The 27,409-nt window shown below is 50.7% G+C and overlaps 1 protein-coding gene across 1 annotated transcript in view; it reads right to left on the bottom strand.

Annotated features, from left to right (window-relative positions):
- The window catches only part of SMCHD1 (structural maintenance of chromosomes flexible hinge domain containing 1), a 1,955,900-nt gene that overhangs the window by 832,354 nt on the left and 1,096,137 nt on the right, over nt 1-27,409 (bottom strand). The window contains exon 32 of the mRNA XM_085605822.1: nt 15,566-15,723. Within this exon, the coding sequence (XP_085461948.1) occupies nt 15,566-15,723 (158 nt within the window). The remainder of the gene's footprint in view (nt 1-15,565; nt 15,724-27,409) is intronic.

Genomic DNA, 27,409 nt, shown 5'->3' with positions numbered 1-27,409 from the left:
GCCGACCGGTTCTGTAGAGGCAGGCGTGGACTTTTTCGGCGCCACGGGGTCATCGAGTCGAGGAGAGGTAGTAGCCGTCGACAGCGTCGATGATTGTGCCTTTGGTGCTGCTTTGGAAGGAGTGTGAGACGCAGCAGCTATTTTGACCTTTGTGGCTGGAGCCGATTGTTTCGGTGCCGGGAGCCGAGGCGGTTTGGCGGCACCGATGGCCTTTTTCCGTGTGTCGGCGCCGGCGTCGGCTGCTGCGAGCTCGGCACCGAAGTCCCGTTTGGTGCGGTCGGTGCCGACGGGTTTGGCTGGCGTCGAAGGTGTGGTGGGCCTCGATCCGACCAGTGTTACTTTCAGTTTCGGTTTCTGTGGAACCGTTAGGGCTTTCGGTTTCGATGAAGGGAAACCAGTCGTTTTGGGTAGTAATGGCTGCCGCTGAATGTCCGAGGCCGGGCCAGAGGGCGGGGCCGAAGAACTGCGGGATAGGTCTTGGGTAAGGCCCGAAGGCGATCCCTTGACCGGAGCCATAGACTGACGCACTGGGATATCCTCCGTCCGTACGGGTAGGCCTTGCTCGTCACCGGAGCTACTCTCTTCGGCCCCTAAGGCCTCATTGTAGTCTCCTACCTCGGTGTCGGCTTCGTCTCTGTGAAAGAGTCGTTCTTCGATGTCTTCCGATCCGGAGTCGTCTTCGGAAGCGGGGCTGGAGGGTAGGTTCTCCACGTCTTCCACATCTTCGTCCTCGGCGCTGAAGATGTTGGTCGGGGCCGGTGCCGCTTGCTGCGCTGCAAGTCTCGCTGCTCGTCGATTCCGGAGAGTCTTTTTGGATCGGAATCGGGAACAGGCCATACATGTGGACTCGTCGTGATCCGGTGCAAGGCATTTGTTGCACACCGGGTGGACGTCGACATGGGGATATTTCGCATTGCATACAGGACACCGCTTGAATGGTGTCCTCGATTCCATCGTCGAAGTCGGGTCGATGGTCGGATATGATGCGAAAAGAGTTGGTCTTGAAGTTAGTAAACTAACAAATAACTATCGATACCGATCGGGAACAGTACCGACGCGAACTAAAGGCCTTTTGGCCTGAAAAAAGTTTTTCCTAACTTGAGTCAAGATAAGCACATCCGAACCCAATGGCGGAAAAAAACAATCTGAGGATGGAGAGGATGCCCATGCGCACTGTAGTCCAGGGGAGGAGTCACCTATCCCAGGATACTTCGAAGACTCTTCCAGGACAACAACGTGCAAACATCCGGACCCAACACTAGGCGGCGATCTATGCACAGATATGAATTCAGCAGCCCACATGCCTCGAACGGAAGAGGAGAACCTCTGAAAGAGGGGCAGAAAGGGGATCCACAGCCTTTGCTGTGCATCATGCCACAAATTTGGTCCATCTACAGGCGTATACCTTTTTAGTGGAGGGACGCCTGGCTGCCAAGATAACATTACAGACTTTGGGAGGATGGTCAAAAGCTGTCAACTGTCGCTGCTCAATCTCCACGCAAGGAGGTGGAGGGTGGACAGATTCGGGTGGAGGACCGTCCACTGCTGCTGCGACAGAAGATCCTCCCGAAGAGGCAGTCTGATTGGAGGGTCATTGGCCATGTTCAAGAGCTCAGGATACCAGACTCTTCGTGCCCAATCCAGAGCCACAAGAATGACTTGGGCCCAGTCGCGCTTGATCTTCTTCAGCACTCTGGGCAGAAGTGGTATAGGCAGAAAACCGTATAGAAGACCGCAATTCTACTTGAGATAAAAAGTGTCGCCTAGCGAGTGCCACCTTGGAAATTTCAACCCACAGAACTGCTGACAATGCGTGTTCTCTTGGGTGGCAAACAGATCTAACCAAGGCTCTGCCCACTGCTGAAAGAGACCTTGTACCACCTCTGAGTGAAGATGCCATTCGTGATCCATCATGCACCTGTGGCTGAATCACCTCTGTCAGGAGGCTAGTCCTGACTACCACCGTAGGAATCTCAAGGCCCAAGGCCTCAGCCGCCCTACGCAACACCATAGCGTAAGATGCTCCCTTCTCCATAGCCACGGTAGAAAGCACACCAAGGTCTGGGGAGGTATCCAGACCACTGGCATCACCCAACTCTTCTCTGCCAAAGGGTCAATAGACCCCCTCCCTGTCCTCCTCACCTTCCACTGGCTGCCGCTCAGGGCGATAAGGATCGCCAGGGTAGAACAGTGCTACAAATGTACCGGTTGGCGCCGATACCAGCGCCGGTCTGGCACCAAGTCGAGGGGGAGGCCGGGGTCAACGCCGGCTGGGGAAACAACCGGTGGAGGGTGCGTCGTCGTCAATGGAGTCGGTGCCAGAGGAGGTGTTGTGATGTCGACCGGCACCGATCCAGATTCAGGCCTGGATCCCTGGGGGAGCTGCAGCACCTGAGCCGCTTGCATTGAAGGCCTAGAACCCCCAGACGAGTCCACAGGGCTGAGTCGGGACTGCGCAAAAATGGAGTGGAGGGCTTTGTAAAATGTACGAAGTTGGGCAGGGGTCGCTCCGGCTCTCAGGAAGGGAGGGAAGCTCAGAGCCGACCCAACGGGCTCCGCGGACGGAGCCGAAGGACGACAACCTTCCACTTCCCGACGGCTGAAAGACGGGGAAGAGACGAAGATCGATGGTGCTTCTTCGCCTTCTTTTTGTGCTTCGACTTACCCGATGACGAAGACTTCGAGGAGGAATGATGGTGGTGACTCCGCGACCTGTCCTTCGACCTTCCTCTCGTCTGGGACCTCGAGCGGCGAGGAGCTGACTGCCGGGCCTCCAGAAGCTTTCGGGACCACTCCCGCAAAGACTTAGGGTTCACGGCCCAACAAGGTGTGGGTCTGTAACCACCATCAACTTGTGACAGGAGTCACAAGTTTTGAAGCCGGTCCGACGATGTGACATCCCTATGCACCAGGAGTCGAACGTCTCGAAAAAGATGTCGACAAAAAGCCAAAAATGTATTAGTCAAAAAATGACTAAGGGTACCGCTCTCTCTGGATCTGCGCTGGCTGGCGCGTTAAAAGAAAGAACTGAGGTCAGTGCGCAGGGGTGGCGTCTAAGTAGATACCGCAACGTCATCCCGGCGATCACAACGCAGACGACAAACGCGGAGTTGACCGCCGCCACCTACCAACATGCAGCGGTACTGCTGAAGAAAAATTCTCCAGATATAGTTTGACACCCGGGGGTAATTCTAAGGTAAGGAATCTATAACTAATGGTCTCTTTCAGATCTAAGCTATTAGTATGACTTGGACCCAGTCGTTCCTGATTTTCTTCATAACTATAGGCAGGAGAATAGGCATAAGGAAGACACACAGGAGTCTTGTGCTCCACTTCAAGCGGAATGAGTCTACAAGAGAGCCGTCTTGGGAAGTCCAATGTGCAAAAGCGTTGACAGTGCATGTTTTCAGGGACGGCGAACAGATTGATCTTGGGTACTATTGCTGGAATTTAAAGTCCTTACTAGGGGTTATACGGTCAGGAAAAGTGCCTTGACAATACATTTTACACAAGAGTCTAATTGCTTCAATAAATAGTTGAAATGCCAATTGGTATATTTCTTGTGTCTCCCTTTGGGCGTGCCTAAGGTAACAACGAAAGGGTAGATCTGTTTCCACAATTTCCTAGGGGGAATTAGAGAGGTCATGTTCTGAGGTTGCAGACACCATCCGGTCCCCTATCAGGTTTAGGGGTTCAGATGGCGCACTGTGAGCTAGCGAGGAATTGGGCCAACCTATTCCGATTATATGAGTGGACTTAGTCGCCGTACCTTGATGCATATGTTGTCTCACTTAATTAGTAGGACCCGTACGACACAAATCCCGAATCTCCTGAATCAGACGAGGCGGAGGTATAGCTTGACCAACACTGTGTCCAGTATAGTTTTGATAAAAGAGAATCTTTGTGAAGGAGTCCGGTGTGAGTTTGGCATATTGATGGTAAAACTCAAAGACATCAATAGGTCGGCCATCGTGTGGATATGGTTGACAACATCCTGGACAAGCCCGCCTTTAACAGCCAGTCGTGGTACAGGAAGACTGGTATCCCCAAACTCCAAAGATGTGCTGCAACCACCACTATCACCTTTGTGAACACCCGAGGAGCACTGGTCAGCCCAAAAGGGAGTAGAGAGAATTGAAAATGCTCCTTTCCCACCTGAAAACGCAGATGCAAATGTGAAAACACGCAAGATCTCTGCTTTGTCCTGCAGGTTTTAGATGACCCGCTCATAGGAGTTAGTCTGGTACATCCCGAGCGCCATGGACGAAGAATGTAGATCTTTGCTGTGGCGAGCGCCGTATGCAGTAGACAGTTCTGAAGGTGGGAAAAGTCCGGGAATGCCGTAAGGTCATGTAGAAGTATGGGGGGGGAGGGGGCGGAACAAGGGAGTTGTGACTGGTGGGGTCTCGCTCAGTGTGGCGCCAGTCACCTCTAAAAAGGTCGTACTGTGGGGCAATCACTGATTATAATTAATTAGGACGCAACGGTTGTTGCTGTCCGCAGTTTTACAGGAGTCCAGTGCCAGTCTTGTAATAACTTAAAGAGACAAAACTTCAACTACCCCACCTGGGCCCACAGTCCAGTGCGTCCAAAAGGTTCCCCCAGTCCTCCGTTTCATGATCTGTCTGAAGTCTGGTCTACCATTTGTTACGGAGTTTATTCAGGAGAGACAAGGAGAAGAAATGTTGACTTAAGAGGCAAAAGAAAGACATCACCCGGCAGAAGCGACCACATGTCCTAAGGTAGGAGACTACAGGAGAGAGTTGGAGGTCTCAGGACAGAGCGACTAGGAGACGAGTGAGGCAAAGCCGTTACTGCAAATACTGCCAATACTGATGAGATGGGAGACCTAATTCCATGTGGAGCGCAGCGAAGGAATAAAAGGCCCTCCTCGAGGACTTGTTGGAGGCTGTGGATGTTCGCAGAATGCCACACCTCCCAGCTCAACATCTCACCACCTATGCAGAGGCCAGAGTTACCCCATAAAAAGGCAACCTTATTTAGTTTAATAGGAGCCCGGGGGCATTTGATAATTCCTTTCAACTATCTCTAGAATTTCACTGATGAACTGTAACCACTAAAAGCATATGAAGGACAAATGAAAATCCTAAATCCTAGCAGGATCTTCACCCTCCGCCTGGGACGACTCCTGGTGGCCCCCCGCCCTAGGCAGCGCACCTAAACCAACAGACCGTGCACGCAACCAGGGCTTCATCCTGGACTCCTCCCTCTCCATGACCAGACAAGTCAACGCCGTCTCCTCGTCGTGCTTCAACATCCTGCGCATGCTACGTAAGATCTTCCGGTGGATCCCCACCGAGACCAGGAAGATTGTCACCCAGGCCCTCGTCACCAGCCGTCTGGACTACGGCAACTCCCTCTACGCCGGAACCACCGCCAAACTCCAGAAGAGACTCCACCGGATCCAGAACGCCTCAGCACGACTCATCCTGGACATCCCCCGTCGCAGCCACATCTCCGGACACCTGAGAGACCTGCACTGGCTCCCGGTCAACAAGAGAATCACCTTCCGTTTCCTCACCCACGCACACAAAGCCCTACACAACCAAGGCCCAGGGTACCTCAACAGCCGCCTCAACTTCTACGCTCCCAAACGCCAGCTTCGATCGACCGGCCACGCCCTCGCCGCCGTCCCCCGCATCCGAAGAGCCACCACAGGGGGAAGGTCCTTCTCCTACCTCGCCGCCAAGACTTGGAACTCCCTCCCGACCCACCTCCGCCTGACCGAGGACCACCTCGCCTTCAGGAAGCAACTCAAGACCTGGCTGTTCGAGCAGTAGCGGATGCCCCCCCCTAGCACCTTGAGACCCTCTGGGTGAGTAGTGCGCTATATAAATGCTTTGATTGATTGATTGATAGAGTATGAATAAGCTCACTAGTACTCCACAGGTCATTGGAAGGTGTCTCTGGAGAGACGTGTCAAGGTACTGAAAAACATAGGTCGCCTGACTATCTGATGGTCAGGGAGGAATCTGTGGCTAGGTATCCACTATAAAGACCATTACAGAAAGCAAGCAACTTGTTCTCCTGATGGATACTTCTAACCACGGATGTCTCGCCTTTAGAATAGACATTACATCAGTACATTCCAAACGTGGAGCAAGTCATGGACCCTCTTCTGGTAAAATGGCCCTCCAGTGGTATCTGACAGAACAAGTTACTTATCTCCAGTAATACTCTTTCTGGTAGATACTCTAACTGCAGATTCCTCAAACTTCCTCAGGGGGCCACAATGGATCTAGAATATTTTCCAGCATAGCTCCCGCACATCAGTAGGTGGCATAGTGCGGCTTCACAGGGACTCAGCTCCGCCTCGGAAGTGGCAGCTGGAACCGCATATAGGCACCACTCAAACACACTGACATCAGCTTTTTTCTGGACACTGCCTGTGTCTTTGGTCATGGAGCCCAAAATCCAATTCTTCGGGCCACTGTGGAGATATAATTTGAGGCCTTTTTAGATGGAAAGCAGTATGTTTCACAGAACGGGAGGTGGGAGAGCTGTGAGGAATATGCAGCTAGATACAGTACCCAAACAGAAAGAGCTTTACCAAAGCTAGGTAACTTGTTCTTCTAATGAATACCTCTTTCCACATATTCCTCCCTTTAGAATAGATATAAAACAGTACCTTACCCAGTGGAGAGTCTGTGGAATGACACAGATCAAAAGGTCCTGCAGGACCCAACAGCCAAAATGCTATTCCCATTGGACCTGGCTGTCAAGGAAATAATCCCTCATGAATGTGTGCTCTGTTAACCACAGCAAAACTGACAAGAATCCAAGACAGGCACTGGCATGCCAGAGGGGCGGCAGTAGCTTTGGCTCTGGTGGAGCAGGCCCTTAAATATTCTGGAGGCTGCATTTTGGACAACACATAGCAGAGTTTATTGCAGAGGAATAGCTACCTGAATAAGGTCTTCTTCTCCACTGACTTGCCTTTGTTTGCCCCAGACAACCCCACAAAGAGCAGATCGTCCACCCTATGATCGTTAGTGCAATTGATTTAAAAGCAGAATGCTTTTTTGGGGTCCAAGAGATATTTCCTTCTCTGAGTTTGGTACAATGAAAGTTAAAGAAGTGATCACCTGTCCAACATGAAAGGGAGTTCCAACCTTTGGTAAAAAGGGCACTCTAGTCCTCAGCACCAATCTGACCGTAAGGAAGGTAGTGTAGGGTGGCTGGACTTACAAAGCTTGAAGCTCACTCACCTATAGAGCGAAGGGGATCGCTTTGAGAATCACCATCTTCAGGGTCAGGAGATGAAGGGGGCAGATGTGAAATTGTTTAAACGGGGTACACATATGAAAATACGGATCACAAAGTGTATAGGAGAAAACATACGGCTCAAACCTTTAAGGAATCACATCAGAACCAGTGATTTGAATTAAGACAGTTAGTAAAATGCCTGATAAAGAACCTTTAACAGTGCCGACTGCAACTCCTTTCTGCGCCAAAGATAAAACAAACAGACACACATTCAAAAGTTTGACCTGCAACGGGTCCAAATTACGGGTGCTACACTAAGCCACAAACTTATTCCAGCGTAAGGCATAAACAGAATTTGTAAAAGCACTCCTCCTACATCCACTACTTTGGGAGACAGCCAGAATGCAGTCAACTACCACCACTCAATCTCCACACGCAGAGATGTAGATTGTGGTGGCCCCAGTTCAGGACAGAGACCTTCTGCTGTAAAAGAAGAACCTCCCCGAGCAGCAGCCTAATCAGAGGACAGTTCCAGGTACCATACTATCCAGGCCCATTCTGGAGCCACTAGGATGACCTGTGCCAGGCCTTTACTGATCTTCTTCAGAACTTGGAGCAGGAGAGGTAGCGGCAGGAAGGCAAATAGGAGTCTTGTGCCCCACTTTATGTCGAATGGTCCTCGGAGAGAAAGCAGTCTTGGGGACCGCAACGTGCAAAAGAGCTGACGTTGCATGTTTAAGACACTGATGAAGAAATCAATCCAGGGTTCTTCCTATTGCTGGAAGATGTCCTTCACCTCCTTCAGATGTAGCTGCCATACGTGATCCTGTGGACGTGGTCAGCTTAGCTTGTCAGCCCTGGAATTCAGGTACTTTAAAGATCCCACCAATTGGTGCATGATGAGGGAAGTGACCAGGCGATTTAGCCAGGTCCAATGACTCAGAGCCCAGGACCCCTGCCCATCCTCCTTGTTCCAAAAACCATAGGTTGGTGGTGTTATCCTTGAGAACTGAACAAGCCTCCTCATGATGGACGGCAAGAAGGCTTTCAATGGCAAGCGAATGGTCCACAACACCAACTAGTTGATGTGAAGACAGTTCTCAGGCCTCTGTTCTTCACCTCTCCCAGATGACCTCCCCATACCAAGAGTGGCGCCTCAATCACCACCATCAACTCTGCATGGGGAGGGATGAGTGGTGTGTTGCTGGTGCAATTGCGGTCGAGTTGTCACCACTTCAGCCCTTGCGCCATCTTCTCTGAAACCTGGATGGAATCTGACAAGTTCCATGTTGTTGGGCTCAGTGAGACATCACATCCCACTGCAGTGCACGCATGTGCCAGCTGGCACAGTCAGCGAGCAGTATGCAGGTGGACAATAGACCAAGAAGCCTCAGAGCCACCCTCACTGTTACAGAGGGCCAAGGCTTAAATATCGGGATCACAGCCAGAGTGTCCTGGACTTGTTGATTTGGAGGGAAAGGTTAAAAAGCGCACTGTATTCAGGAAAGCTCCACTGAAGCTGAGCTTCTATGAAGGAGTCAGGTGGGACTTAGGCACCTTGATTATGAACCCTAATGATCTGAGGATTTCACAATTGTCTGGAGGTGGTTTAAGACCAACGGTTTCGAGCCCACCTGAAACAGCTAGTCGTTAAGGTAGGGAAGACTAGTACCCCCAACCTCTGAAGGTACGCTGCAACCACCCCCATCACTTTGGTGAGTACCCAAGGAACACTGGTAAGTTCAGAAGGGAGCAAGACAAACTGAAGAGGTTTATGACCTACCTTGAACTGCAGGTACCACTTGTGGGCCTGCAGGACGAGGGTATAGATTTAGGCATCTTGTAGGTTCAATGCAACTATGCAGTCTCCTGGATCCAGGCAGTTAGAGCCTAGGTCATAGTGAGCATCTTGAACGTGTCCTTCTGCAGGAAGGACGTGAGAGGGTCGAAGATTTAAAACATGACAAAGGCAACAACCCTTTTGAGCACTAGGAAATAATGGGAGTACCGAGTTCCGAACTAAGGGGCTGGAATACTCTCTATGGCTCCCTTCTCCAAGCGAGCCTGAATTTCCTGCAAGAAAATAGCAAAATGATTCTCAGAAGGTGCTGTAATGTGGGTGGAAGATGTGTGGGGATGGAAAGGAATGACAATAAACAGCCTCATTGGACTATCTGCAGGGTCTGCCTGTGGAATGTTATGTCCTGCCACCCAAGTAGAGAATGACTGATCCTGCCTCCCACAGGGTGGTTTTGCGTAGCTCCTGGCACATTAAAGCAGACCGGAGGCTGCAGCCAGAGGGACTAGGTTGTTTGCTGTTGGTGTGGTGGGCCTTGACACTACCTGTAGGTGGATTTCTTGAAAAAGGGCAAAACTGTTGGGGATACTGCCTTGTGAGAGTGGAGAGACTGAGGGAGCTCAAAGTGGCTCTACTTTTGTTGATGAACTCGAGGGCAGAGTTGGACTTTTCATCAAAAAGGCAAAACCAGTCAAAAGGTATATCCAGGAGCGATGCCTGAACGTCACTCGAAAAGCTTGTGAATCTCACCCATAAGTGGCGCCCAAACACCACTGCTTATTGCACTATAATATGGTGGTCATGTTGTGCATAATGAATGTCAGGAAGGCTTTCAGGGCAAAACACATCACCCGAAGCTTCAAAAGGTGGATGTGGAGTTGGCTCTCTTTCGGAGACCACAGCAATTGGTGAGACTGGCGCTAGTCTGTCACTAAAGAAGATCCTAAGTCGTCTTCTGTGAGACCTGGACAGAGTAGGAGAGACAGCTCTGACAGCAGACCCACTGAAAGAGAAGGTTCCACTGCAGGGCCCGCATATTCCATCTGGGATGCATTAGGCCTCAGCGTCATATGCACTGAAACCCAGATTTGAGCAGAAAACATTGAGATAACAACATGAATGTCCTAGACTAGTTAGAACAGTGAAAAGGACTTAAACATCACCATGTCTCAGAAAGCCCTAATGAAGACAATTAGCACTGAGGGGGAGGGCCATGTAGGACTTTGGCTCTTTGATGGAAAAAGCCCAATACGTCCGGGGTTCAGCTTTTGTCCAGAGGTGGTCTACGACTGATTGTGACAAGCCTGCCTTGTGCAGCCAGTCATTATGCATGGGAACACATGCATCTCTGACCACCACCATCTTTTTCGTTAACACCCAAAGGGCTGAGGTGAGGCTGAAGGGGAGCAAGGCAAATTGTAAGTGTTCGGACGCCACTGTGAACTGTAGACAACTGCGGAACTGCAGAATAGGTATATGTCCTTCTTTGTGCAAAGAAGCAGGGAGAATAGAACACCTCTCCTCTCTACGAATGACACCTATGAGCAGAAGAAGGTTGACTGCTTGCAGCAAGATGACCGAACGGTCCACTGATAGTGGCCCAGAAAAAGCGGAAAACTGTGCTAACATGGGGGAAAACAGAATAGGGGGAAATGAAAGGCAGGGAGTAAACTCTTTGAAAAATGTGGAATAACCATCTGTTCGAGGTGACAGATTTCTGGCTGGGGCAGAAATGTAATTTCCTGCCCCCTACCAGCTGGCATGGACCTGTGAAGGCAAGTTAAAGCGGCTTGGCAGCCACTGCATGAGGGAAGGAAGAGTTAGAGGAAGCTGTAACTCCTGGTGCAATCAGCTTCTGCTATTTCCAAGAGGGGGAACACAGGGCTTATTTATTTAGGTCCAACATACATGCCCAAAGACTTGTGTAACTAACAAGGTATGTAGTTCCTAACAAGAAATGCAGGTGGGGGGGTATGTGATCTCGCAAGTGTGTGGGTATTCACAAGGACAGGAGAAGGGATTCCTCCTTATTGGAAAGAGACCCTCACACACCCAACAAGCAGGTGTCTTGCTTCATCATTGGGTCTGCTCCTACACATGTCGGCACTGCAATACCCGATCAGGCGCCCGTGATGGGGCCTAATTGGCGGATATCTTTATTGCTTAAGCCGTTGAGTGCAGTACATGTGAGGGCCCTAATGTGAAATACGAGTGTAGGTGGTTATATTGTGTGTTTGTGAATTAAAACAGGGAATAGTGGTCCACTCAGAACAATTTTAATGAGTTGTGGTCACTACCTTGGTTAAAAATAGAAAAACGCACACTCCCACTCTAAGGTATGTGGGAATATGTGCTGGTGTAATAGGTCAAAATGTTTCTTGCCTGTTTATCTATTGAAGGCAATTCCTCGGGACCAAAACAGGATCTACCCACACTTTTTGGTGGTGGTCAGGACCTCATTGAAGTACATAAGTGACCACCCGTACAGCACCTAAAAAGTGGTACTGGCAGATCTAAACCCCAACCCTAATCGAGTCATGAGTTTACGACATCCTGTGCTGGTAGAGGCAGACACTGAAATGTAGTGTTCCTACCCCTGCGCTGCTACCAGACCCGGTCTGGTAGAAGCACAGGGGTAGGGATACGGAAGGTCCTCAACACCTTAAACTGACACTACAAAGAAGAAAAGTCATCAGAGACCCACCACTGCCCCCTGAGAAGGAACACAACCCTCTGCCCTCGCCGAAAAGGCGCACAGAACAATGGAGCACAAGGCAAAGCCGAAAGAAGAGAGCTCGAGGAGAGTCCCCAGAAAGAGCCGACCCAGCGGTAAAACCCGGAGGAACCGGGGCAGCAACCCAAGGGTAATGGCCCGGAATCGAGCACCAGAAGTGGGAGCCAGCCGTGCCAACGCAAGCTGAGACCAAGTCGACACAGCAAGAACCGAGGTGGAACCACAGGCACGACTTCACCAAAGGAAGGACGAAGGCCGCCCAAGAGCCTGAAACCAAGAAAGAAAAAGAAGAAAGGCCGCCCCAGACGGCATACAGGGTCACCAGGGAACGCAAGGAACCCAAGAAGGCAGCCACAGCCGCCGGACTAAAAAGAGGACTACACAATAGTCAACCAGTACCCCAACTGGGGTATGACACATCCCCAATAAAACCAGGGGAGACACCTCTTAGGGGCAAAACCCCGCAGCAGAGGAAGAACAAAAAAGGGGGGGGCCCGTAGACATAACCACAGGCGGCTTACCAAGCAGCCAAAAGAAGATGTACCAAGAAGGTGAAGGGCGGAACCAGCAGCCAAAGGCACAACGAGGGCAACAGCAAGACCTCGAAGGCGCACTCCAACCTAAACCCATACACACCAGCGACCCCGAGGAACCACAAGAACCTCAGGAGGCAGAAAACCACAAGGCTGAAGGGCTGTACCAGCAACCAAAGTGCAGAAGGGCCAATAACAGGCCACCAAGGCAGACTTCAACCAAAACCAGACGCAACGAAAGACAGAGCTCCAACGGAGCAACGGGATAAACGCCTCCCAAAGAACACCAAAGAACCGACCACCAAGGCTCATGGAGGAGGAGGACGGAGTCCCGCAAGGAGCTGCTGAATCGCAGAATCCGCGTGAGTGTTAAACAGAAGGTCTCCGTCAATGGGCAAATCAACCATGCGCTCCTGGATATTTTCCAGGAAGACACCATCCCACAACCAGGCATGGCGGCGGAGGGCAACCGAACATGCCATAGCACGTGCGACGGAGACCGCGACATCCAGAGCTGATCGCAGAATAAACAACGCCAACTTACGACCATCGAGCACATGGTGCCGCAAGTCCACCACACCACCGTCCCCGGAGGTACAGGACAGAAGGGACTCCATTGAATCCCAGAGGGCAGAGGTAGCCCTAGCCAAAACACAGAGCGTGTTGAGCGCACGCAGAGCGGCGCTCGAAGATGCAAAGACATTACGCCCCCAAGAGTCTAACCAACGGGCCTCCCGCGACAGTGGGAGCAACACTGAGGGCTAAGACGGAAAGGCAGATTAAAGAACAGGGTCCTGGGGGATGGGAAGAAAGGCAAGTAGGCCCATGTGGAGCCAGGCGGTGGCAACGAAGCAGTGGCGGAGGCACCGGATCCCCTGTAGCAGGGCGGCCCCAGGCCCCCAAAAGGGAATCATGGAGCGAAACTTCAAAACGAAGCAAAGACAATCCCCTCCCTCCCCCCAACCACCAGAGCCCTGGTGGAGAACCTCCAAACAAATGGCCAGGAGGCACCGGCGCGATCAGGTGGTCCATCTGCAAAATCCCAGTGGCCGTAGCGATAGCCCGGACAAAGGTGACGCTCGCTTCCGAAGGACCGCGCAAGGGCAAGAGCAAGTCTTCTGTAGGCAAAGGCTGCAAGCTGAGCCGCCTGTCCCCATGCCCCGCCTGAGGAGGGAAAGGCCTGCACAGAAAGGGCGAGAACCCCACCGACGAGTGAGGAACCCGAGAGGCCTCTGGAGAAGACGGGGCAACCGCAGGAGCAGCCCCGCGCAAGGGGCGGAACAGTGGTCCCGGGACTCGCAGCCGTGAGGATGGGGTAGAGCTAGCTCCAGAATGCGCCGGAGAGAAGGCCACAATGCGGCGCCCGGACTCCGGCGAGGAACAGACAAGAAGACGGCAATCGTCCGAAGATGAAGGAGAGTCCGTGGAAGAGTCGACGCTCTGACGCTGAGCTGGTACCGGAGAGTCCGTGACGGGGGCCGGAGCATCCGCCACCGGTGCCGTCTCGTCCACCCGAAGTTATGAATCCACCTCCAGTGCCACCTGTCGCGCAGGAGGAAAGGGCGGGGTCGGCGGAGCAGACAAGGAGCGGCGCTGAAAAGGCGCCGGCACGACCCCGGAGGGGCCCACCCCCGATGGAGAGCAACGTGGGGAGGTGATCTCAGACCCGGCCCGGGTAAGAAAGCTGCTGGCGCCTAACCGGCGCCAGCTCGGCCTCCACGAAGGCAACCGCCCGTCCAGAGGACCGAGGGGAACCCGGGGGCGAGCCCAAAGTCCCAGCGACCCCCTGCAACGCCACAGGGAACCACGTGGGGCTTTGCGGCAAGGCGGGAGGGCCGTGGGTCGAAGAGGGGAACCCCTAAGGGCCGCACCCCGGTGACACCACATCACCCGCTCCTGAAGCCGCACCTGGCGGCGCCGGGGACGAATCCGCCAGTGAATCTGCAGCCGGCCCCGCGCAAGGCAAGGGGACCGCGGATGTCTCAGGGGCAGGGGTCGGGCGCAAGGAGGCCTGCAGAGCCGCAGTAGGCCTCCATCTGAGCCCTGGACGCTCCCGTGCCGGGGAACGGCGGATAGGGCGCCGACGTCCGAGGACGCACATCCTGAGAGGAACCTGCGCCCTCCGCCAACCGAGGACCAGGCCCCGGAGGCAGACTAGCAGATTTACCCACTGGCGAGCGACGTCCAGGGAGCCGTGGAGGAGGGCGGCGGCACAGCCGGAAGCGGCAAGTCTTGGACCCTTCTGGGGAGAGACGTGGTGACGAGGCCGACCTGGACAGGCAGGCCGAGAGCAGCTTCATCTGGCGCTCCCGCCGGGACTTGGGCCTGAGCTGCTGGCAGGCGTCACAGTCCGCAGAGTCATGGTGTTCGCCCGAAACACCATATGCAAATGGGGTGAGGGTCAGTCGCCGACATCGGACGCGCACACTCAGCACAGGTTTTGAAGTCCGAAGGCATCGCACACAGTTCCCACCAAAATGAGGGAAGGCCTGAAAACAGGCGAGCAGAGATAATCCAGATCCGCGTGGCACGCGGAAAAGAAGAAAACTGATGTCAGAGCGCTGGGGTGGGGCTTATGTGACCTCGCTGACGTCACGTACGCGGACGACGTCAGGGCGGAGTTCCGTGGTGCCACCCCCGGCGCGCAGGGTTGCTGTGGCAAGGAAAAAGGTTCTCCGGATCTAGTCTAATGCTTGGGGATAATTCTACGTTAAGGAATCTGAGGCTAGTAGTCTCTATCAGATGCTCCTGCACAGGTTGAAAAGGACTGGCATTGTCTATAGGCCACTCAATGGAATGACCTCTAAACTTCCTATACTGTTGCTGGACGTGCTTTGTGGCAGACAAGAATCCTGAGGGTCCTACTGTGGCTTGTCTACTCTTATAAATTCTTAAGATTGGTTGAGGGCCTAAATAGTCTTCTCTTCAAACAATCAAGAGCCAGCAAGACACTGAGGTCTTCAAGGGCAGCTGGTAAAATCTTGCTAGCCATGTACAATAAAAGCACATGCACACCTGCCCAGATGTTCAAGGATCTTAAACCTTAACTAGCTGAAGAGAACATTTTCCCTTCAAAGGCATAATTGTATATGATTGTAGAGGAAGTCATTAATGCCGGTTAGTTATGAGTAATCATTTGCTGAATTTAGAAAGTGTCAAAGTAATCGTTTAAAAATAAAATTAAAGAAGAACATTACCTACATCAAATTAAAACAGCAAAACATTTGCATGTAGTGACACAGAAACGTTAAAAAGGGTATAAACTCAACTCACCAGGAAAGGTCTTTCCTGCTGCAAACACAGCATTTTCGTCATACTTAACATTCAGGCGAACTGGCTTCTGAGGATCTGGAATGATGTTTAAGCTAATAACAGGACTATCCAGTACACTCTTGCAATGAATAGCTTTAAACTGTAAATTATGCTGGCCCCTGAAATGGGATAGATCATAGTGGCACATTAATTACAACAACCTGCACACATATATACTTATCGATGAGAAACTGTGTTCCTAAACATATAGAAATGCAAGCACAAACATTTATATTTATAGTCACATTGAGAACTTTCTGGACGCTTGTGCTCAAGTACCCTCAAATATTTTACTGGAGCCTAACGCCAAGTACTGTTCTATTGTGATCTCTTTACAGTAATATTTGTTAATAAGAAGACAGAAACACTACTGATACAAATACGCCAACACAATGCAACCACCCAAGTTAGAGGAAAAGTTATCTACCTTTATTATTGTATATACATAATACCAACAGAATTCTCAGGCCTTGAGCTGAATTCAGAAATGTTCTATACAAATGAGCATAGAATGGCACCATAGAATCCTCATACACTGGGAGGAGAGGTCCTCTACTATTGGTGCGTAGTAGTGCAATAAAGGCACTAGTTTACACCTGTAACATCAATTACACCTTCCTTTCCCACCATTCCAAGGCTCCTTTCATCAGTGGTCTGTAGATTAGAGGTCAACCATTTTTCTCTCAATCTGTGTTTGGTCTCCTAGCCTGCTTGAGGCCCTTCATGAATTATTATGAGTGTTTTAAGTATCTGCGCTCCGTTACCTCAGAAGCCATGCTGCTTTGTTTAAGCAAATATGGGTGTTAGACCCCGACATCCTTGGTGTGGTCTTACCTCAAACCTTTTGCTTTCACCCCGCCTGTTTCCTGAATTTGCTACTGTCGGCAATAGGATTCTGTGCACTTCACCACTGCTAACCAGTACTAAAGTGCTTGTGCTCATTCCCTTCAACATGATAACTTTGGCACATTTAGTTTACTTGTAAGTCCCTAATAATGTGGTACTGCATGTACCCAGGGCCTGTAAATTAAATGCTACTAGTGGACCTACAGTGCTCATAGTGCTACCCACTAAAGTAGCACTTTAAAACATGTCTCAGGCCTGCCATTGCAGTCTGTAGTGTAATTTTAAACTGCCAATTCGATCAGGCAATACAAACCTTTTGGCGAACAAAGCAAAACCAAAGGGGATGATAGACGGAGTGTTGAACATTGCAAGCACTCACCCCCAGTCAACTGATCTGGGATTAATCCATCATCATTCTTTAGCTCACTCCGCCACCCCAGTTCAGATTTCATGTCTTCCCTGGACCGGAAACCGGCATCCTGGGACCGGTTCTGGCTAATCAGCCGTCATCAGCCAGGCTAGCTTGAATCCAGTGGCCAAGTGAGCAAGGGACCCACGTCTGGGCAAACCTTTTGCCAGCCCTAACCTTTCCTTATTAATACATGTAGTTCAACCCTAAAATAGGCCCTAAATGCCCATAGGGCAGGGAGCTCTGACATTAAAAAGTGGGTAATTTTCATGCCCTAACTATTTGGTGCCTGCTCGAGTGTCTTGCATCACATGACTCTGAATGGCTCTGCAGTTGGGGTTTGTGCATTCCTACTAGACAGTGCGAAAAAGGGGACTGAGTGTAAGCAGGATGGGTAATCCTACCTAGATGACTGGAACTGAGCAGTTCCCTGCACCATTTACACATCAAAGGACTTGCCTCCAGCACACACAAAGCAACCAGACACCAGCCTTTTGTCACAACAGACTTCTTGAAGCACTGGCAGAGGAAGAGAAAACATTTTCAGAACCATATGTGGGCTTAGTCCTGGATGGCCCCTAACTTCAAGACTGGCACCAAGTATAAATATTGGACCCTCAAAATACATCTTCAGTACACTCTTGGCCCTGTGGAAGACTTCAGAAGGACTGCCTGGATCCCCAGTTGACTGCCCTGCTGCCTGAAGGAGAACTGGACTATTTCCAGAGATGTTGAACCCTGCACTTGTACACTGTCTGCTGCCTTGTCCTGCTGAACTCTACCTTCTCAGGAACTTTTCTCCAAACTTTTTAATAGTAAGAAGTGTTTAAGCTGCGACCAAACCCCATCCACCTTGTGTATCCAACTCGTACTCCATCGCGGTCTGCCATAAGGTTTTACTTTGTCCCGGTCTTGCACGACTGCATATATCAGCAGTTTGTGCTTTGATGTTTAGGTGGTACCGTGCACTAAAAAATTAATAAGCCTGTGGCCAAGATGGCGACCGAGTGAGACATCCCAAACTTATAGCACCCTTATCTCTTCAATTCAGGCTGCGAAGGGTGTGGGAAGGCTCGCCTGCCACCCGGAGTGGATTTGGCCCAGCGGTAAACCAGATCCTGGCACCTGAGCTGGGGCTTGTTCGCGCCGGAGAGGCCCTGCCTGGCCTAGAGCGCAACAGCATTCACGCAAGCCCGGTCCATCTGGATCAGCGTTGAGAACAGGAGCTGGCCAGAGCCACTCACGACTCCCTCATCAAGGTGAGCAAAACTCCAGCGAGAGACCCCGGCGACAGGATGGCTTCCTGGGGAAAGATACAGTGATTTAATCCGCAGCGGTGCCGGGGAGGAGGGTGGGGTGGAACCGAGCAGCGCGGACGCAGGTGGCCAGCCTTCAGCCATAAGAATCGCACATTGCGGCTCTGGGACCGGGACAGCGAAACAGCCAAACAACACAGCTTGTTAGGAGGCGCCCCGGTGAACACTGGAGGCCGGCACAGCAGCAGAGGAGACAGCGCTGAAGCAAGCAACAGAGGCTCATCGGGCTCGCCCAGTAAGGGGGAGAAAACAGGGCCCCTGCAGAGGTGAAGAGGCACAAGTGGAGGAGGAGGCCGGTGGAATAATCTATCAGCGACCCGCAACGAGTGGTCCAAGGTTGCGGAGTCAGGACGCTGGGGGCAATACTAGCTTGAGCCGTGGCTGATAACTTTTCCAGGAGCGAACTAATTAAGACAGGACCGCCCCTTCCTCCTCAACCAAAGTGAGAGGAACTGGGAACAGCACTGGCGGGGGTTTTGGTCCACACCCCATTCACAGATAAGTCTTCACAGCACGCAGGAGGAAAGGCTTGATATCGCTCATCTCGCTTTAAAGTTATTAACTAAATAACATTCCAGCCCCACAATAGGCAACAGAGACCGAAAAGGACGCACAACTAAAGGTGGGAACCATTTCTATAGCGGAATAAGAGGGCACATCGGATGCGACCTGGGGCCACATAAGCATCAATCTTACAGTTCAGGGTACCGTGGGCTACGCTAGCTTTCTGCTAGCTTTCCGCTGCTGAAATATCTCAAAACCCCTTGGACTCCTGCAGGAGGGCAGCTGCCAGACCTAAAAAAGGACCGCATACTTAAAGAAATGCTTACAAAACCACCCGGGCCACATCTGGTGATCGATCCATGGCACAGACCACACACTCAACCCAAGAGGAGAGTGCGGGGGAGCCGGTCACCCGCACCGTCTTAGAGTCCTTGTTTTCTCCCCTCCGAGAGGACTTGCAGGAAGTAAAGAAAGATCTCTCTAAAAACATCAAAGAGCTCAGAAGAGACATGCGCTGGAAGACCGAGTCTCCACCCTGGAGGACCAGGGCAACAGCCACATAGAGGATGTCGAGGCACTGCAGCAAGAAATCCTACGGCTTAAGGATCAACAGCTAGATCTACAAGCTCATAACGAAGATCTCAAAAATAGATCCGGTGTAACAACATCTGTATCAGGGGAGCACAAACCAAAATAGAAGGCACAGACCTCGGGGAATTCCTCAAAGATCTCTTCAGCTTCATTTTAAATGCCCTATCAACCCTTGAGATCAAAATAGTCCCCAGCAAGCGGGAATACCACCCCGCCTCGGCCCCCCCACCCCCCAGCAGACATCTTAGTCTGCCTTCATGATTTTTAGCTGAAAGAAGCCATTCTACGCAAAGCCAGGGAGAAACACCCTATCACCTTCCGAGATCAATCTCTGTCATTATACCAAGATTTGGCAGTATCCACCCTGATGCACCTTCCAACCAGTGACTATACACCTGCAAAGCAAGGGGGTGGCTTACTCATGGGGGAATCCCTTCCGGCTCATCTTCTGCTGGGAGGGTCAACTTCTCCAACTGTGCTCTTTTGAAGAGTCTTGCAAGGTACTGGGAATGGACCCGGCAGTGCACAGCCCTAAGGATCGCTTGCAATCAGGACGTTCCCGCTGATGGAGCCGGGGCACAAGCAGAAAGATTACCAAACCGGACCCAGATACCATTGCGAAGGGACAGCAGGCAGCCGTGTAAGTAGTACCCGGGGCTTTGCAGAGGACAGTCTCCCCTTAAAACAGAGGGGCCTAAGGCTTACCTGGCTTCCTGGATGGTAGTGGGGAGTAATGCCACACATATACCTCATTTTGGATCTTCTAACTACAGACTAAGTTTTATATATTTTTGCTCATTCTCATGCATGTATGTCAAATGTTATGGGGCTTGGTTTTATGGGGAACACACTCCAATTCTTTGCACTCACAATACACACACATAGGGAGACAACTAATGCAGAAAGGCTCGGATACCCCGCAAAAGATATCTACGAACCAGCACATTAGGATGAAACCCCATCATAATAAACTAAATGGGTAATCCCATAAAACTCATAACCTTAAATGTTATGGGGCTCAATAACCCCACCAAACGTAGAGCTGTATTGTCAAATTTGGAAAGTAAGGGGCGGACATATACCTTCTCCAGGAGACACATCTCCTACCACAAGACTACCACAGACTTCGATCACGTGCATTCCCACACCAATATTTTTCGTCCACCTTTAACAAGACGGCGGAGGTGTCTCTTCTCGTTTCTCACACATTTAAAGGTTCTATTGGCGCCAAAGTGGCAGAGATGAAGGGCCGTCTACTTGCCTATCACATTTCCGTCTGCTCATGGTCATGCATGATGGCCTCCATTTACGCCCCGAACAAAGGGCAGGAGGCTTTCATACAAATGGCCCTCACAGAAACACTATCAACACAAGAGAGGCGGGTTCTCATTGGTGGGGATTTTAACCTACTTCTTGACAATGACCTAGATGGTTCCACATCCAGATTTGTGCTCTATCACTGGAGGGACATGAGGCGCTCACAGAAATGGGCCTCCAAACATCTGGAGGACCTTACACCCTCAGGTTCCAGAAATACTCCTACCTCTCACAGGCACATAAAACCTATGCTAGGTTGGACCTCCTCTTAAGCACAAAAGAAATCCTTAAACTGCACATCAGGGGTTGAAAGTCTCCCGGGCAGCCCTCTCAGACCACTCCACAGTCCTCTTGACACTCAACGCCCCTCCCACACAATACCCCACACAATCCTGATGGCTGCGAGACACACTATTGTGGCACCCAGAGGTTAGTGACACAGATAGAGCAGTCCATCACTCAGTATTTAACACTAAGCGACACCCCAGATATTTTAATTACCACATTGTAGGAAGCATTAAAAGCAGTTGTCATAGTGGGAATTCATTGCTATCTCCACTGCAGATAATAAGGTGCACAAAGAGAAGAGGGACCACCTGACAAGGCGAGTAAAAGAACTGGAGGGTATACATCAACGTACAGGGGCTCCATGGATATGGAGACAGCTGACTGCTGCGCGTGCGCAACTAGCAAGCATTGATCTGGGTGCGGCATTCCGACTAAGAGAAACCTACTATGTAGGAGACAAGGGTGTCCGCTTGCTAGCAAAAAAGCTTAGGTCAAGATAACAAAATACAGGGGTACAGTCGATCCGGGACCCAACTGGCGTGAACATTATTCACAACACCGCAATAGCAGACTAATTTAGAGATATTTATGCACACTTATACTCTAATCAGCAATTCGACCTCGAGGCTTGCTCCACATACTTAAAATGGTCCCACACCTCATCCCTCACAGCAGACAAGGTAGAAGGGCTGGAACGCGATATCAGGACAGAGGAAATAATCGCAGCATTTTCTAGATTAAAGCCGGCCAAATCCCGGGGCCCTGATGGCTTCTCACCCCTTTTTTATAAGACGTTTTGTACAAAAGTGGCACCCACTTTGACGCAACTATTCAACAACTTTTCGACCCCTGGAGAGATCCCCCCTTTGATGTTCACCACCACAATATGGTCATTCCCAAACCAGGAAAGAACAAAGCGCTCTGCAGCTCGTACTGCTCCATATTCCTCTTAAGTGTAGACTTTACACTTTTCCCTAGTATACTGGCTGCTAGACTAGGCCCACAAATGCCATACATCATAGACCCGGACAAAACAGGATCCATCCCTCAGCGTCAAACTAGTGATAACACAAAGCGGGTTCTACATGTTCTAGAGAAGGTAGCCCGTATACCGAATGAATACATGCTCTTAGCAATAGATGCCGAAAAGGCTTTCAAGAGGGTACACTGGCCATTCCGGCAAAAAAGGTGCTAACCCATTTTGTTGTGCCGGAGAGATTCTGCACTTGGATACTAAACTGCTACCGCCTTCCTATGTTATCAGTGAGGGTGAATGAATCAAATTTACCCCATTTCACATCCGCTGAGGGGCACCTTTTCATCTGTGATATCGTTCTCCAAGTCCTCTTTGAACTGCGCCAGCAATACAGGCAAGCCGATTTGAGACACGAATGCTGCCTTTTGTGTCGTGTCGACCTGGTATACCGAGCTATAAAGTGCTGAACATAATGGCGCACATTATTGGACTTAATGCAGGGCTGTGAAAGGGCCTCACCGGTGGAGTCTAAAAAGGCCAGAATAACAGTCTGTGCCTTACTGTACATTAGCTGCATAGCCAACAGTCTGCCTGCCTTTTCATCTTGTTCATAATTTTTCTGTTCAGTCCGTGTCAAAACCTTCTTTGCCACCGGTATGTAGATAGTGTTTCAAACATACAAATGCCAATAAAACTTTATGAGAAAAAATGTAGATAGTGTTTCATTCAAAATTGTTTTGCCAAGAGGGAGCACAGGCGTTCCTGCCAAGGGCACTCGTAGTACTCACTCTGCATAATCATGATTTCTGTTTCCAAGGCTAGCGTTTTGCTTTCCGCACCAATTACGACCCCTCAGTAGCATTCCCCGTAGGTAGGACTTCCCTGATGCCCACAGAAACTGTTTTGAGTCCGTAAAAGGGTCATTGAGGTCGAGATTTTAATTTAGGCGAGCCATGAGGTTCTTTTTGTCATTCGGAGATTTAAATTTAATGTCATCCATCCTCCTCGTACATGATGAGGTATCAGTTGCATGTTTAAAGTGAATAATACGCAGGTATAATCAGAGATACCCCCCCAGGCGATGTCGCAGAAATGGATCCAGGCAAGGGCTGCAGCATTTGTTAGGAAGAAGTCCAGTCGTGATTCCATGGGCTGTAGAGACATATGTATACTCCTTTCCTGTGAGATGCATCAGGCACCAAGGGTTGTGAAGAGAAAAGTCTGACATGATGTCATGGAGGACAGCCCAATCGTTGTTACGTCTGGGAATAGGGGCAACCAGTTTCGTCTACGACTCTTCCAATAATTGTTTTAGTGGAGCCGAAATCTGTCAATAGGTGGGTCAGTTTGGAAAATCAAGCCCATGTAGCCCCCGTTGGAGCATAGATCGATACCTAAATCAAGGTGTGGTCTGAAGTCTTTAGGCAAGCAAAAACATATGGATCATTGACATCTGTCCAAGTTTTTTGTACTTGCACTAGTAAATAAACTTGTGTGCAAGAGAATAGCCTCAGTTTTTTCTAATAAGGGAAGAGAGGTCCAACGCAGACTTGGATGAGGCATTGGAACCCAGATGATATAACTAAGTCTTGCAGATTCCGCAGTGCTAAGGTGGGTCTCTTGGAGCGTAAGTGGGTGAGAGTCTTGTTATGCTTACTATAATGAGTCATACCATTGACTTTAAGAGACCATATAGTCAGGTCTCTAAGTGGGTGCCATGCCGGTCTCTGTTATAGCAGAATCAGATAACAGAAATGGATTGATACGCGGTCTAGATGGTAGTTCTACATAGACATGTCAGGAGGAAGAGGAATAATCTGGGGTAGGAGAACTGGACGAGGACAAATACTATGTGCAGGCAGGGCAGAAATTTCGTAGCACCAAGCACACTATACAAGTCGAGTGAGAAACCACTCAATATGCCAATGAAAGCAGTTCAATTAGACCACTCTGGGACTCAGTGACACAGCAAGATTGGGGGAAAAACAGACAGCTGCCCTGGTGTTCCAGCCAGCTACAAAGGCACAAAGTCTTCAAGCACAGGACCTAGGACCCCACTTCGCAATGTCTGCTGCAGTAGCACAAGGAGTCGGCTTAGCACTGGAGACCAGAGGACTTTGTTATCGACCTCCAATAGTTGGTCTCACTTTACCCGCTAGTGACAAACAAGTTACTTACTCTCGATAAGGCTATATCTGTAAGAAACATAGGTTAGTTATAAATTCCTTACCTTTGAATCACCCCCAGGCGTCAGACTGGATCTGGAAAGTTTTCCGTCAGCAGTACCCCTGCGCGTCGGAAGATGGAGTCGGTCGACTCCCCATTCGTCGTTGGCGTCGTGGTAGCCAGGATGACGTTGCAGTGTCTACTTAGACGCCGCCCCTGCACGCTGACGTTAGTTCTGACACGACATTCCATGCCAGAAGCGAAGAATCATGCAAGACACTGACCACTGGTGCACAAAACTAGGGCACTGTAAGGGAGTCCCTATCCTGGAAGTCAGTTCCCAGAACAGGAAGGATGGGTGGGGCGGTAAGGAATGTAGAACTAATGTATGTCTCTTACAGATACATCGTTACCGAAGGTAAGTAACTTGTTCATCTGTAAGAGACCATTAGTTACAGATTCCTTACCTTAGAATATATACCCCAGCAATACCAACCCGGAGGTAGGTCTGCGAACTAAGTTCACATCAGGAAGTCCTGGAGAACAAAACGCCGAAAAAGCCATCTCTACGGACTTGGCTGTCCAGCGAGTAATGCTTAGTAAATGTGTGCAGGGATGCCCATGTGGCTGCCTGGCAGATGTCAACCAGCGGAGCTCCACGTCCCAAAGCAGTAGTAGCTGTTGTCGCCCTAATAGAGAGGCCGCAAAGTCCTACTGGAGGTTCCTTTTTAGCCAGAGAAGAACAGATCTTAATGCATAGGACGACCCATCGAGAGATGGTATGTTTGTGCACTTCCAGACCTTTCTTACCACCCACATAACCCACGAAGAGTTGATCTTCCACCCGGAAGTATTTAGCGCAGTCAAGGTAGAAAGATAGCGCACGTTTTGGGTCCAGATGGTAAAGTCACTCCCCCTCTTTGAAAGGGTGCGGAGGTGGGAAGAAGGTGGGCAATGTGGTGGGCTGGCCTATGTGGAAAGAGGTAACCACTTTGGGCAGAAAAGAGGGCCTTGTACGGAGGACTACTTTTCCGGATGGACAGCAAGAAAGGGAGGCCTGGAAGATAAGGATTGAAGCTCACTCACCCTGTGAGCAGATATGAAGGCAAGCAAGCCTTCAAAGTAAGGAGACGACGAGGACAATTATGTAGTGGCTCAAAGGGAGCACACATTAGATAAGTGAGGACAAGATTCCAGTCCTACTGGGGCATTATGAAAGGAAAAGGAGGAAAGAGATGAGTAATGTCCTTCAGAAATCTATTAACAATAGGGGATTTGAAAAGAGAAGGCTGATCAGGAAGGCGAAATAAAAGCCGAAATGGCCAAAAGATAGCCTTTAAGGGTGCCTAGAGCAGAGCCCTCCTGGGCCGAAGAAAGAATGAAGAGGAGAACCTCTGAAAGAGGAGCTGAAAGGGAATCCCAGCCTTTGCTGTGAACCATGCCACAAATTTGTTCCATCTACAGGCGTGTACCGTTTTAGTGGAGGGACGCCTGACTGCCAAGATAACATTACAGACTTCGGGAGGAAAGTCGAAAGCTGTCAACTGTCACCGCTCAATCTCCATGCAAGGAGGTGGAGACCGGACATGTTCGGGTGGAGAACCGTCCCCTGGTACTGTGACAGAAGATCCTCCCGAAGAGGCGGTCTGGTCGGAGGATGGATGGCAATGCTGAAGAGCTCAGGATACCAAACTTTTCTTGCCCAGTCCGGAGCCACAAAAAATACTTGGGGCTGGTCATGCTTGATCTTCTTCAGTACTCTGGGTAAAAGTGGTATAGGCGGGAAGGCGTATAGAAGACGGCAACACCACTCGCGACAAAAAGCGTCACCCAGCAAATGCCGCATTGGAAATTTCAACACGCAGACCTGGTGACATTATGCGTTCTCTTCAGTGGCGAATAGATCTAACCAAGGCTCTCCCCACTACTGAAAGATACCTTGCACCACCTCCGAGTGAAGACGCCATTCATGATCCATCATACACTTGCGGCTGAGTTTGTCCGCCCTGGCGCTCAGGGACCCTGCCAGGGGTTGAAATACCAGGGATATGCCCTGATGTTTCAGCCATGTTCAGAGGCGGAGGGCTCCTGACATAGGGTCCATGACCCCACCCCACCTTCTTTGTTGCAGTACCACATAGCGGTGGTGTTGTCCGTGAACACCTGCACTGCTCTTTCCCGGACAGAGGGAAGGAATGCTTTGAGTGCAAGACGAATCACCCAAAGCTAAAGAAAGGTTGATGTGGAGCCCGGACTCCGCCGGAGACCAGAGGCCTCTGATCTCCACCTCCCCCATGTGGCCACCCCATCCTAGAAGTGATGCATTGGTCACCACTGTGAACTCTGGAGGAGGGGAGAGGGATTTGCCGTCGACCCAATCCTGGTTCGTTAGCCACCACTGCAATTGGTGTGCAGTGCCCTCCGAGATCTGGATGCAATCGGACAGGTTCCCCTGATGTTGTGCCAACTGGAACTTCAGGTCCCACTGCAGAGCCCGCATATGCCATCTGGCATGGTCCACCAGCAGGATGCAGGAGGCCATTAGGCCCAGTAGCCAGAGGGTCTTCCTGACCGAAACCCAGGATAGAGGCTGAAAGATCGGAATCATAGGCCGAATATCCCGGAATCGCTGTTCAGGAGGATAGACCCGAAACTGCATCTTGTCCAGAACCGCTCCGATGAAGAGAAGCTTCTAGGAGGGCGTCAGGTGTGACTTCAGCATGTTGATGGAGAATCCCAGCAAATGCAGGAGTCGGCCGTAGCCTGGAGGTGGGAGACGACAGCCTGGGGCGAGCCTGCCTTCAACAGCCAGTCATCAAGATAGGGGAAGACTGGAACCCCTGATCTGTGCAGATGAGCTGCGACCACTGCCATCACTTTCCTGAACACCCGAGGAGCACTGGTAAGTCCAAAGGGGAGCACGATAAACTGAATATGCTTGTGGCCTACCGTGAACCGCAGGTAACACCAGTGGGCTGGCAGGACGGGGATGTGAAAGTAAGCGTCCTGCAAGTCCAACGCTACCATCCAGTCTCCAGGGTCGAGGGCAGACAGGACCTGAGCGAGGGTCAACATTTTGAACTTCTCCTTCCGAAGGAAGCGGTTGACGTTCCTGAGATCCAAGAAAGAACGCAGGCTTTTGTCCTTCTTGGGCACCAGAAAGTAGAGGGAATAGCAACCACGAACTACTTCTGGGACAGGAACGGACTCAATGGCTCCTTTGACCAAGAGTGCTGAAACTTCCTGTTGGAGAAGGGCCAGATGATCCTCCGACATGCGATGGTACTGAGGTAGCATGGATGGAGGGGTAGTCTCGAAGGGGAGGGAGTAGCCCCTTCGGACTATTTGCAAAACCCACCTGTCTGACGTGATGGTGCGCCAGTGGGGGAGGT

This window comes from Triturus cristatus, chromosome 5_1, assembly GCF_964204655.1.
Source record: "Triturus cristatus chromosome 5_1, aTriCri1.1, whole genome shotgun sequence".
In the NCBI taxonomy this organism is placed as follows: domain Eukaryota; kingdom Metazoa; phylum Chordata; class Amphibia; order Caudata; family Salamandridae; genus Triturus; species Triturus cristatus.
The sequence above is the reverse complement of the archived record's forward strand: the minus strand, read 5'-3'. Positions and strand labels throughout refer to the sequence as shown.